The 14,113-nt window shown below is 42.0% G+C and overlaps 1 protein-coding gene across 2 annotated transcripts in view; it reads left to right on the plus strand.

Annotated features, from left to right (window-relative positions):
* Positions 1-2,917: 2,917 nt before the first annotated feature.
* Positions 2,918-14,113, plus strand: part of SEMA5B (semaphorin 5B) — a 68,675-nt gene continuing 57,479 nt past the window's right edge. For both annotated transcript variants that reach the window (XM_044666734.1, XM_044666735.1), the window contains exon 1: positions 2,918-3,071. In XM_044666734.1, coding sequence (XP_044522669.1) covers positions 2,918-3,071 — 154 coding nt within the window. The remainder of the gene's footprint in view (positions 3,072-14,113) is intronic.

Below are 14,113 nucleotides of genomic sequence, written 5' to 3' on the forward strand. Positions count from 1 at the left end.
CGTTGACCCCAGGGACCCAAAGAGACCTGTAGAGACAGGGGTGTGCTGGAGCCAACTCCAATATGTAGTTTGTTCAGTTTTCACTTTGATCCTTTACACACGTGAAGGCTACAAACCAGGGCTTGATTTATTGTTTTGGGGACTATATAGACTAAGAAAGTGATAGAAAACATACCAATGATGTAGGTTAAAAGTGTACCTTGTCAAAGAAATAGAACACGGGGAAATGGTCATCAATTGGGAAATGGCTGAACATGTGCTACATGATTGTGAGGGAATACTATTGTGCTATATAGTGTACACTAAAGCAGGATGGTTTCAAAAAATCCTGGGAAGACCCATATGAATTGATGCAGAGTGAAGGGAGCAGAACCAGCAGATCCTTGTACATAGTAACAGCAATATTGTGGAATGATTTAGCTAGTTTCAGCAATACAATAATCCAAGATAGTCCCAAAGGACTCTTGATGAAAAATGGTATGCACCCCCACAGAGAAAGAATTGATGGAGTCTGAATGCAGATCAAAACATGCTATTTTTCACTTTATTTTTTTTCATGTTTTTTATGTGTTTTCTTTCACAACATGACTAATACAGAGATGTTTTGCATGATTCACATATATAACCTGTATCATATTGTCCTACCGTCCCAGAGAGGGGGAAGGGTGAGGAGGTAGAGAATTTGAAATGAAAACTTTTTTTAAAATTAATGTTAAAAATTATGTATACATATAATTGAGAAAAATAAAATATTATTAAGAAATAGCCCCAAAAAGTGTGCCTTGTGCACACTTATCTCCTTTCCCCACTCCCCCCATAGAAGGCCATTCATTAAATAGTTCTCCTCAAACCCCTGTATGTACATCATAGATTCTGAGCTGCAACAGGCTTATTGTGGTCATGTAATCCCTCTCCCTCATTTTACTGATGAAGAAACTAAAGAGGCTAAATGATTGTCCAAGGTCACATCCATGGGAAGTCTCAGAGATAGAATTTGAACCCAAGTACCCTGACTCTAGGTCTCTACGTTCCTTCCCCATGTACCATACCATCTGCCCAGAGACAGAGGGGAGAATGATGAAACAAGAGATAGGTGTTTGCCTTTCTCATTTGTAAACTTTTTTAATCCCGAGTTAGGTGAATATAACCTTTATTCCAATTTAAAAAATGATGAAACTGAGGTTCATGGAGGTTGTATATACTGATAGCTGCCAAGTCCCCTTCTTCAGAGGACTAGTAAATTGGACAGATCTTCTCTGCAGGATGGAAATATCTCTTTAAAATCCTTAGCCGGAGGATAGCACAGTGAATAGAGCGCCAGACCTGGAGTCAGGAGAACCTGGGTTCAAATCTGACTTCAGATACTTCCTTGCCATACGACCCTGGGCAAGTAACTTAACCCCAGTTGCCAAGCTTTTGCTACTTTTCTGTTTTAATACTGATAATAAGCTAGAAAATAAGGGTTTTTTTTAAATCATTCATTTATTTTGTTTTTATGTTATCTGCATTTCCAAATATAATTCTCCCCATTCACTCCTCAGTGAAATTGTGTAAAATATTAGAAACAAGTGAGAACCCAGTGTCCCTGGGCAATTCGAAGCAATGGAAAAGGGGTTTTAGGAAGGTTAATTTGCTGTTAGGTGCTGAGCAGAGAGAGACTTAAAACAAGAAGACCCATTAGAAGGCTATTGAAATGATCTAGATTTGATGGGATGAGGGCCTCAATTGGAATGGTAGCAATATGAAAGGAGAAGAAGGACAAATTCAAGAGATACTAAATGCCTAAATCATTAAGATTTGGTGACTGGTTGGATGTAGGGGTTGAGAGGGGAAAGGCTTTTTTTCTTGATTGTTTATTTTTTCAAATAATATTTTCCCCAGTTACATGTAAAAATAAATTTTAACATTGTTAAAATAATTTCAAATTCCTTTCCTTCTTCCTTTCCTTCTCTTCCCTTATCCTTCTCTGAGATGGCAAGCAGTTTGATCTAGGTTATTATATATTTGCAGTCATACAAAACATTTTTTCATATTAGTCATGTTGTAAAAGAACACTTAGACCAAACAAAACAAAACAAAACAAAACAAAACAAAAACCCACAACTCCAAAATGAAGAAAATGAAAAATAGTATGTTTTAATTGCCTTCAGACTCTATCAGTTCTCTCTCTCTGGAGGTGAATAGCATTTTTCATCATGAGTCCTTTGAAGTTGTCTTGGATCACTGTATTGCTGAAAATAGCTAAGTCATTCAGAGTTTATCATGATACAATATTGTTGTTACTGTGTACCATGTTATCCCGATTCTCCTCACTTCACTTTGCATCAGTTCATTTAAGTCTTCCTATGTTTTTCTGAAATCATCCTGCTCATCATTTTTTATGGTACACAGTACTCCTTCCATCACAATCACATGTCATAAATTGCTTAGCCATTTCCTGGTTGATGGGCATCCCCTCAATTTCTTTGCCCCCTCAAAGAGCTGCTATAAATATTTTTGTACAAAGGTCCTTTTCCTTTAAAAAAAAATCTCTTTGGGATACAAACCTAGCAGTGCTATTGCTGAGTCAAAGGCTCTGCACAGATTTCTAGCCCTTTGGGCTTTTGTGGATGAGGCATTGGGTACTAAGGGGATCCCTGAAGCGATTCTAGTATATGTTATAACTTGGGGAGGGAAGGAGATATTTCCCCATGGGGCTTGAGTATCCTCCTTTGAGACAATGTCTCTGGATGCCTCACTTAAGTTGTAGCTCTGACACCAATGTTTCTAGGCCTTAGGGACAGGGAGAATGGTGGAACCACTGAAGGCAGTGGGGCAGCTGGACAGAGGGAGTGATAATGGGAGCAGATAGTGAGATGGAGTGTTCTGTGTTACAGGCATTCTCCCCAGGCTGAGGCTGGCAGCTAGATCATCCATCATGGTCTTCCCCAGACCCCTGGCCATCACCTTGTCCTTGTCAGGCCTCATCCTGCTTGCATTGCACCTGTCTACTTCCCACAATGTGTCTGATGCCCCCAGCAATGAGCAGCAACTATGCACCCTGAGGGAGCACCCGACTATAGCCTTCGAAGGTAAGTGCCTTCCCTTTCCTACCTCCATTCCTTTCCCCCTCAGCATGCTGGCACCTGATCTGTCGCCATCAGCTGTGTTGGGCGGGATCTAAGTTTGGCCTCAGAAAGGATGTCCTAATTGTTGGAACTATAAGACCTTGTCACAAATCACTAAGGGGGTATCGAGGAGCGCCCTTTAATGAGGCGGCTTAATTTGTTTTTTAAGTAGGAGGAATTGTCAATCTACTGGACAGATTCTCAAAACAGAAAAAAACAAAACTTTTTTTCTTTGTATTCGTAGTCCCTGGCACAGTGGGTAGAAAGGGGAATACATGAAATATGACTCCAAGCAGGGCTTCATGGATGAAGACTTGGGTACTATAGGCCACCTCAATGCTAGGCAAACCTGGGTTCAACTCAAATACTGATCGTGTGACTTGGGTCAAAGTCACTTATCCTCTCTTTGAGTGCTTAGGCAACTCTTTAAACAGTATACTTTGTGGGAAAGGTGCTGACCTGTATGGGTAGAAGGAACTTCTGCATGGGGGTTCTTTGTGTCAGTGAAATTGAAGATCTAGCCCAGTGGTTCCCAAATTTTTTTGGCCTACCACCCCCTTTCCAGAAAAAATATTACTTAGCCCCCTGGAATTAATTTTTTTTAATTTTAATAGCAATTAATAGGAAAGATAAATGCATCTGTGGACATCAATGCCCTCCTGGTTTGCTGCAGCACCCACCAGGGGGCAGTGGCGCCCACTTTGGGAATCACTGGTCTAGTCCTTGTCCCCTCTTCCCAGTGTCTTGCACTTAGTAGGAGGCTAATAAATGCATATTGGTTGACTGATTAATTGGGTTACTATTAATTCGGTTCCTCTTAGAGGCAGAGAGATAGATCAAATGATCTTTTCAGGCCTCTTCTCTAATGAGGAGATGGGGGAGGGAGGGAGGAGACTCTTGGGATTCCCTTGATGAGAACAGAGACTGATGCTCTTTGCATAGCTCTGGAAGTCTTCATGGTTAGAGAGGCTGAGGGAAGGAAGGTCCAGGCATGACCTTAATAATAATGACTCACTCCTTTTAATGGTATTCAGAGGTCACTGGAAATCAGTGGTCTGGGCTCATTATAGTGATGGCACCGAGCCGCTCGTCTTCCTTGGTCTTGGCGGAAGCCCTAGGGAAAGGAGATTTGATGAAAGCAGATACCATCAGTCCTTCTCTGTCTCATCCCCCCATTTCCTTTAGGGTCCTCTTTGGGTGGCTGCTGGACTAGTTTGGGAGCCATCTTGGCCCTGTTCTGTTGGACATTTTGATTCATTAGGTGGATGAAGGCATAAATAGCATTCTTCTCAAACTGGCAGATAAAACAAAGCTGAGAGGGAATGCTGCTGCTTTGAATGACAAGCAGGATCCCAAACAATTTGGGCAGGCCAGAAAGAGGGGTCTCTCAGAAAAATTGTATCTTTTTTTTTTAAAAAAAACTCTTTTCTTCTGTCTTAGAATCAATACTATGTATTGGTTTCAAGGCAGGAGAGTTCTAAGGGCCAGACAACAAGTTAAATGACTTGCCCAGAGTCACACAGCTAGGAAGTATCTAAGGGCATATTTGAATCCAGGACCTTCTGTGTCTAGGCCTGGCTCTCAATCCACTGAGCCACTTCATTGCCTTGGAAAAAAATTATCTTTTAAAAAAAAATCAGCCTCATCAATAGAGAATGGGGGAAGCATGACTAGACATGTTTACGTCCAATTACTATGAAGAAAATCTGGGATTTTAGGAGATTATAATTGAATGGGACTCAGTCTCCCGATGTGGCAGGACTCTCCTCCCCAAAAGCTTAATTTCATCTTAGATGGCATTGCTAGACATCTCTTCCTGGACAAGGGAAGGGATAATCTGGTTATACTTGGCCTGGAGGTGCCCTCATCTCCAGGGCAGTGTTTAGTTCCAGGCTGGCATTTTTCTGGAGGTCCGAGGCCACTTGAGAAATGGTTGGAGGAATCTAGAGAAGGGCATTGGAGATCACCCAGAACAAAGACGAGACTCATTCTGTGTGGCCCCGGAGGTCAGCCCTGGAATCTCCGGATAGAATACAGGAGCAGAGCTCCGCTGGGCACGAGGAATTCCAGGATTGCAGCTCGAGAATGGGAAGGAAGCAGGGAGGCCATCAAATACACACCCATCCTGTTGCCACTAAGGAGACAGAGACCCAGCTAGCGGAAATCTGAAGCAAGACTGGAACCCAGGTCTTCCTGAGAAGCAGGCCCACACTGCATTCTTTTTTTTTTTTTTAAACCCTTACCTTCTGCCTTGGAATCAATACTGTGTGTGGATTGGCTCCAAGGCAGAAGAGTGGTAAGGGTTAGGAAATGTGGGTTAAATGACTTGCCCAGGATCACACAACTGGGAAGTGTCTGAGGCCAGATTTGAACCCAGGACTTCCCATCTCTAGGTCTGGCTCTCAATCCACTGAGCCCCTCCCACACTGCATTCTATCCATTATGCCACCAAAAGCTTTCTAACAACTAGAACTATCCCCTTCCCATCACTAGAGTTCTTCCCTTAAAGTATGGATAATAAGCACTTGTCAGTTATATGGATACAGCACTGGGCCTGGAGTCCAGAAGATTGGAGTTCAAATCTAACCTCAGGCATCTACTAACTGTACAGGTCACATGAGATCTGTCTGCCTCAGTTTCCTCATTTGTAAAATGGGAATAATAATAGCCCCTGCCTCTCAGGGTTGCTTTGAGAATTAAATGAGATAATATTTGTAACACGACTGACAAATCTTAAAGCATTATATAAATGCTAGCTCCTGAATTACTTCTGCTGCTACTGTTATACTACTATTGCTACTAACTACTACAGGAAAGAAAGGAATGCTACTATTCAGGTGCCTGGAGCACAAGATGGTCTCTGAGGTCCCTTCCTACTCAGATTCCATGGGAAACATCCAGAAGCAGGGAAAAAAGCCCAGAAAGCAGCATCTGAAAAAAAAAAAAAAGCACAAGTGAACGGTGTGAACCATACCTGATCTCTATGGATAAGCATGATTGAATCAATCAGGGGAGGCTTCTTGGAGGAGGGGGAGGGTAGTAGAGTTAAGGGACTGTGGGTGTGGGTTGTCGGAGGGGATGGGGCAGATGGGGGAGATAATAGCTGCCACAGGAAGATTGGCAGGGGGTAAGGCTGAGTTGGGAGGAAGGAATTCCCAACTGTGGGCTTCTCTGTCTTCAGGAGGAAGCTTTCCAGCTGTCTTCTCTGTGCTGTCTTGTTTGAGCTGGGGCCCTGGGGCTTTGAAGGCTTAAGTGGATTAAAGTAAATTAGCAATGTCCTTAAGCCTACAAAATGTGCAGACACCCTCTGATTTCTAATTGCTCCACGGAGCAGATTGTGGCTGTCACTAGAGGGAACAGAAGGGAGGGGAGGGAGGCTGAGTGGGGAGACCTGTCAGATTAGTTAAAACCTCTCTAGGGCTGAGGGCCTTGCGGTCTGTGGTTCCAAAGTGGAGATCATAATGGAAGAATTCCCCTCTGGGCTGTAGCCTGGTGTATGGTGGGTGGCTGCCATGAGTCTGAGCTGCCCACTTGGGGACTCCCGTACAGGGGGCCAGACAGAGTCAGGCATCCTTATCGTCCTCCAATTCTGGGCCCCGAGGTCTGTTCCTTGGTCCTCTGACCATAACCTGGATTGTCCAAATTGAGTCAAGTGATAAATCAGCGAACACGCATTAAGCCCTTCCTTTGCGTTCTGCATGTTGCCAGGCACCCCCTGCCTCTGGAGGAGCAGAGTGGGGGAGACAAGGCACCGAGGGATGTACCCTCCCTCTTTTGTAGAGGGGAAGGCAGGTGGGGAAGGTGGGAAGAGAGGCAGGAAAGGCTTCCTCCAGAACATGGCATCTGAGCCAAATGTTGAAGGAAGTCAGATATTTCGGGGGAGGTGAGGAAGAAGAGCGTTCTAGCTGGGAATAAGGCACAAAGAAGGGAAATAATGGAGGGTGGCATTTGAAGAATCACCTAGCTCTCCCATGATGGCTCCTTGGATAGCTACAATTATAGGCAACATTTAGGTGGTATTTGGAAAACACTTTCTACGGGTGTAAAGTAGAGCGACTTGTGTAAAAATTTAAACTCATACCAGAGGACCGCAAAGATGGGGCACATGAGTTTCGGGGATGTATTTATTTAAATAGATATGTTTGAGGATGTACAGTGCCCCCTGGCTCATCCCCAAGGGTAAGTGATTTCTACCTTTGTGGAGATTATAGGAGGAGAGCTATGGCTACATGCTCATTCATTCATTCATTCATTCATTCATTCATTCATTCATTTGCTTTTCTACCGCTCAGAGAGATTTAGGACTGGAATATTATATCTGTTTATTATACTTTAACTATTTACAGTCTAAGAATATGACTGGGGCAGTGGATAGAGTTCTGGGTCTGGAATCAAGAAGACTTATCTTCCTGAGTTCAAATCTGACATCACTCTCATTAGCTGTATGACTTTGGGCAAGTCACTTAATCCCATTTGCCTCAGTTTCCTCATCTGGAAAATGAACTGGAGAAGAAAATGGCAATCACTCCAGCATCTTTACCAAAAAAGCCCCAAATAGGGTCATGAAGAGTTGGACACAGCTGAAAACGACCCGACAACAACAAGGAATGTTAGAGATTAACTTCTAGAGTTAAGAATAAAAATCACTTTGTTTGATCACTATTTTTTTTTAAGATTTAAATATTTTATTTTTTTAGAAAAATTTTCCATGGTTACATGATTCATGTTTTTACTTTCCCCTTCACCCCCCTTCCCCACCCCCATAGCCAACGCGCATTTCCACTGGTTTTAACATGTGTGTTTGATCACTTTAGATAGGAGAGAGTCCCAGACCAAGAGGACAATAGTTAGCTTACTCTCAGCCAGTTTAGCTCCCTCTATTAGCAAACATTTATGCAAGCAGTTACCAAAATGAGAGAAGTTATTCAGATTGGGGTAGACCTAGCTGGGAGATTCTGAAGAGTTTAATCCTCATTCATTGAGCACTAGGGAGCCATGTGGGGGTTTTGAGCAGTGACGTTGACATACTTATGAATAAGGATGATTCATATTACTGTCTGGTTGTAGTCTGAAGGATAGATTGGAAGGAGCAGGGAGAGAATGAGAAGTAGATGGTGCAGTGGATAGAATACTGGACTGAGAGTCAGGAAGACCTGACTCTTACTACCTGTGTGACCCTGAACAAGTCACTTAACCCTGTTTGTCTCAGTTTCTTCATCTGTAAAATGAGCAAGACAGGGGAATGGCAAACCACTCCAGTATCTTTGCCAAGAAAACCCCAAATGGAGTCATGAAGACTCAAACACGCCTGAACAACAAAACAACAATGTGCATGCTTATGAATAAGGAAGATTCATACCACTTACTGCCTGGGTGAGGAATGAAGGCTGGATGGGAAGGGGTCAGAGAGAGAATGGAAAGGAGCAGGAAGGCCTATTAGGAGACAACTCCATTAGTCCAAACAGGTGGTAATGAGAGCTTGGTCTATGGTGGGGATAATGGGAATAGAAGAGAATTCAGGATATTGCAGAGACAGAGTTAATGACTTGGCAACTGAGAGGATATGAGAAGTGAAGAAGCGGAAAGAATAAAAAATAGTCCCAGAATATAGGAGACAGGGGGAATGGTTGTGCCACTGACAGAAGTCAGAATTCAGGGAAAGGATAATTAGCTCAGTTTGGAACATGTTGAGAGTTTGAGGTGCCAGCAGAACATCCAGCTAAGGATTATCTCAGAGGTAGTTGGAGAGACCAACCTGGAGCTTGGGAGAGGGGTCAGGGCTCAAGAAAGAGACTCAGGAATCATCTGCATAATAGGGCTGGTAGTTGAAACCACAAGAATAATTGAGATTGCCAAGAGAAGGATTACAAAAAAAAGGAGGGTAGCCAAGAGCAGAACTTTGGAGAATAGCTGCCTGAAGGGGTCAGAAGAAGAGGAGAGGCCAGCAGAGACAGAAGCAGGCAGAGGACCAAAGGAGTGGGGCATCTCTGAAGTTAAGGAAAGAGGGAATATACTTACCCCCTAGCAGGTCTGTTATTGTCTTCTCCCTCAGGGTATAATAAAGCAGTCCCAGACAGTAGCTCTCAATTATGGGAGGCGTTCGATTGATGCTATCGATCCCTGCTTTTTCTAAACTTCTAAGGCATTTAGTGTCCTAGTCACACAATTTAGTACTTATTTATACACTGTCTGGGCCTGTTCTCTAATTGTCTCCCCAGGTATATTATTACATATTCCCTAGGTATAAATAGGCTATATATGTATATATATATATATATATATATATCTCCACACATATACATATATAGGATAGATATATAGAGACAGTATATATGCATGGGATGTATACATAGGACATATAGGATAATCGATGCGATATATGTGATAATACATGAGATGTATGTGTATATATACATATGTGTGTGCACGTGTGTATATACACATATATATTCCCCCACTTCCCAACTAGATTATAAGCTTCTAGAGAACAGTGGCACAGTGTGACTTCTACTTCTCTGGAATCTTCCATAGCATCGCAGAGTTCTATACATGTAATAGGTCCCTCTTCCACTATCCAGTCCCTCCACACCTGCTCATCTTTGTATGAAGTTTCCCATAAATCCTCTTCAAAAGTTCTTTTTCCCAAGAGAAAGAAGTTATTATTTTTGTTTTTGTTTTGTTCCGATGTAAACTTTCAACAAGCATTGTGCTAAGGCACCGGGGATAGAATCAGCAAAAACAGCCCATCCTCAAGAAGCTTACATTCCACCAGAGTAAGATAAAACACGTGATTTAATGACGTGTTAGAGTGTGCCCCTCAAATGCTATCTTTTTTTTTTTCTAACCCCACCCCAAAAGAAACTTAATCTAAAGTACCAAGTCTGCAGTCAGGAGAGCCTGAGTTCAAATGTAGCCTTGAACCCTTCCTAGCTGTGTGACCTTGAGCAAGTCACTTAACCCTAATTGTCCAGCCCTTGAATCTCTTCTGCCTTGGAACCAATGCTTAGTATTGATTCTAAGACAGAAAGTAAGGGTATAAAAAAAGAAAGAAAGGAATTTAATGCCAAACAGGAGAGACCCTCTGCCCCGAGATTCCCAATTCATTTCCACATTGAAACTTTGCTTACTAATAATCTCCTCCAATCAGAATGGGAATGTTTGAGAGTAAGGACCATCTTGCTTTTCCCTACTTGTAGCCCTTGGGTGCTTAATGTAGTGCCTGGCTTCCAGAAAGCACTTAATAAATGCATTTTCCTTCACTCAGTTAACATTCTCTTTGCTGTTTCTGCAGTAGCAAGGTAGCCTTTGGGCTATTCATCTCTAGTCGTGCCTCCTCATGCTAGGAAATAAAAGAACACACAGAATAGGGCTCAATAAATGCTTGGGGGTTGATTGATAACCTTAAAGCCATTGCCATCAGTGTGTTCCTGAGTTGCTGCTGTAAATCACTCCTCATTTCTCACCAAATCACAAGAGTCCCTCGGATGTTTGATTTTCATTTTTGATAGATTTTTCTATGGGCAACAGCTTCAAAAGCTTTGACTTTGAGTTACTCTGCCTCTTTCTCCCTTTTTTCCATCCCTCTATCCCCATCTTTTTTTTTTAAACCCTTACCTTCCATCTTAGAATCAATACTGTGTATTGAATGCAGAAGAGGGGTAAGGGCTAGGCAATGGCAGTTAAGTGACTTGCCCAGGGTCACACAGCTGGGAAGTATCTGAGGCCAGATTTGAACCCAGAGCCTCCCATCTCCAGGCCTGGCTCTCAATTCACTTAACTCCATATTTGAATGATTTCTGGACAGCATTTGAAACACAACTCCTGGGAGCCTGCAGTGAATGTTTTTGATAATGTGGATTTGTTGCAGTTCAGTCACCTCAGTTGTGTTTGATCCTTTATGACCCCATTTGGAGTTTTCTTGGCAAAGTTACTGGAGTGGTTTGCCATTTCCTTCTTCAGCTCATTTGACAGATGAGGAAACTGAGGCAAATTGGGTAAGTGTCTGAGGTCAGATTTGAACTCAAGAAGATGAGTCTTCCGGACTCTAGGCCTGCATTCTATGTACTATGACTCCCTAGCTATCGCTAATGTGGATATTTAGCTCTTTTGTAATGCTGGAATTTGGGGAGGCAGCATATTGATAGTAAAGGGAAATAGCATTGGACTTTGGAGTGGGAAAACCTGGATTCAAATCTCGCCTCTAATAATTACTAATTGTGGAAGCTTGGGTGAGTCACTTAACCTTTGTGAGCCTCATTTTCCTCGTTGGTAAAACGAAGGGGTTGGACTAGATGGCCACTGAGGCAAAGATGTATTTGAGCCAAACCCTATACACTCCTGAGAACTCATTGTTAAAGTTTTCAGTGTGAGCATTTACAACTCATAAACTGGAAGATGCTACAAATCTGGAATCGATTTATTGTTTCATTGGTTGTCCAGGCTTAAGAAAGTGATGGGAAAATGTTAATAATGTAGATTAAAGGTTGGGCATACATTTTTTGTCTCCCAGAAAGCCAGTTGTTAAACATTTCTCAGCAAACTCCTGCTCTGAGGTCTCTTTCAGCTCATAGATCTATGATCCTATGAAAATTATTTGGAACTCATGTTATTATTATTATTTGCAATAAAGATAGTAGGATATTAAAGAGATCTAGAAAGGACTTCAGAGATCATCTGCTTCAACTATGCTTTTACAGATGAGGAAACTGAGACTTGGAGAGAATAAATGACTTGTCAAGGTCACAAAGGCAATAAAATGGCAGAGCTGGGATCCAAATCCAGATCCTTTTAACTCCAACATCATTGTAGGTAGGAGGTGAAAGCCTGCCTGGGATTAAGTATCTAGAGTGGGTAATCCACAAAGTGAGTAACTGAGAATTGGCTATCAATGACATCATTCATCTAGAATGAGACTTTTCTCATTAGTTCTACCTAAATCCAAAGCTTATTCTGTGCATGTTTTTGGAACATGTTTGGTTTTTTAAAAACAGCTTTCTCACTCTCTCCTGTGCCTTTATTTTTAAACTTAAAAGAAGCTAGTTCCCTTCCCAAGATCCAATGGAATCTGATCCTCCATCAGACCATGTTTCTTCTAGAAATAGTAGGGATGGAGGTGGGAATGGGTGGTGCTAGTGATATTTGGGTCAGGGAGAAGTTAGGATAACTTTCTACCTTCTCTGCAGTATTGTTTTCCCCAAGCTAAGAAAGGAGAACTGAGACCTTGAAAAGAGAAAATCACTTTTCTATCCCTTTTTTTTCCTCATTTCTTCATCTCCCTTATGTGCAGTTGAAAATAGGGAAATGAATAGAACTTCTCCCTAGAATTGTGTCTATCAGTCATAGACCCATGAAGCTAGAAGGAACCTAAGAGTTCCCCTTTTTCATTTTACAGATGGGAAAATGGAAGCCAAAAATCAACTTCCCATTTCCCCACAACCTACCATCTCCCTTCTTATCACATATGCAGCCAGGATTGTGTGGGTAAATGGTTAATAAATAGCTCTCCAGAAAAAAAAAAATGTCCTGAACACATTTTAAAGTTTAATCTGCATTACTAGCATTTTCTCCATTGTTTTCTAAAATCTAAAACATCAACAGAACAATACCTGGAGCCCTCAGTTGTGGTGTTTACTGATTTCTGAGGTAAATTGTACACTCAAAATATAACTATCAGGGAGCAGTTGAGTGGTTCAGTGAATCGAGAGCCAGGAGGTCCTGGGTGCAGATTTGGCCACAGACACTTCCTAGCTGTGTCACCCTGGGTGAGTCATTTAACCCCCATTGCCTAGCCCTTGTTGCTCTTCTGCCTTGGAGTCAATGCACAATATTGATTCTAAGACAGTAGGGTGTGGGCGTGGGTGTGTGTGTGTGCATGTGTGCATGCACACGTGCTCCCACACACTCATATCTAAATGAAACAATCAGTTCTCACAGAGGTAGTATGAATTGGTTCCAGCTCTTGGGAACATCCAAGCTAATGGATGAGGTAGAGAGCTCCTATAGGAAATAAACTAGAATACATTAATAATATAAATATAATATATTTGTATATTATATTATAATAAATTCAAATATACAAATAATTTAAAACACATTTCAAAACCCAACTTAACATAATACACAAACAGAACAGAAAGGACAGGACATAAAGACCAAAGGGGAACAAAGGGGAGATGGTTAGAGAAAACTTCTTGGAAGGGGTGAATTCTGAATTTAGCCCCAAAGGGAGGTTCATATACTCCTAGGCTTGTAAAAGAATGTGTGTGTCTTAAGTCTAGAAAGGCAGCTCACTTTTGGCCCTATAAATACCCATCACCAGCCCAGGCCTGTACCATGGTGCCCCGGCCCCACAGAAGCAATCGGAGGGGATGCTTCATTTTGCTGCAGGATTTTTTTTATTTTTTCAACCACGCACAGTTTTTGAAAAACATCCAGCTCACAAAACCTCCCATCCTCGGGGGAGCTTTTAAGTATTTGCTTGTTGTGTAGAAATGAGGGGCTGTTTTACTCCTTGGAGGAAGGATAATGAGCTATGATTTATTTCCTCTGGATTCCTCTGACGCTCCCTCCCTCGCCCCTTCCACCCCCTTCTCTGCCACAACACACGCACTCGCGGCCCACTCTCCTGTACCAGGCTAAATTGATCACAAATGCATTATGGGGAAATGCATTATAAGATGTTGAATCTAACCCGTTAACCCTGACCTCCATCTCTGCTGACCCTGAGAAAGGCCTTTACCCCAAGGGTTATTATAGTCATATATTTAAAGCTGGACGGGTCTTTAGAAGCTGTCTGATCTGACCTCTTTACTTTATAAATAAGGAAACTTAGATCTAGAGAGGTTATGGCCTTGCCCAAAATCACACATGTGATCTTAGAACGGTAGAACCAAGGTACAATCCAGGTTTTCTTTTTCTTTCTTTCTTTCTTTCTTTCTTTCTTTCTTTCTTTCTTTCTTTCTTTCTTTCTTTCTTTCTTTCTTTCTTTCTTTCTTTCTTTCTTTCTT

This window comes from Gracilinanus agilis, chromosome 3 (assembly GCF_016433145.1).
Source record: "Gracilinanus agilis isolate LMUSP501 chromosome 3, AgileGrace, whole genome shotgun sequence".
NCBI classification, from domain to species: domain Eukaryota; kingdom Metazoa; phylum Chordata; class Mammalia; order Didelphimorphia; family Didelphidae; genus Gracilinanus; species Gracilinanus agilis.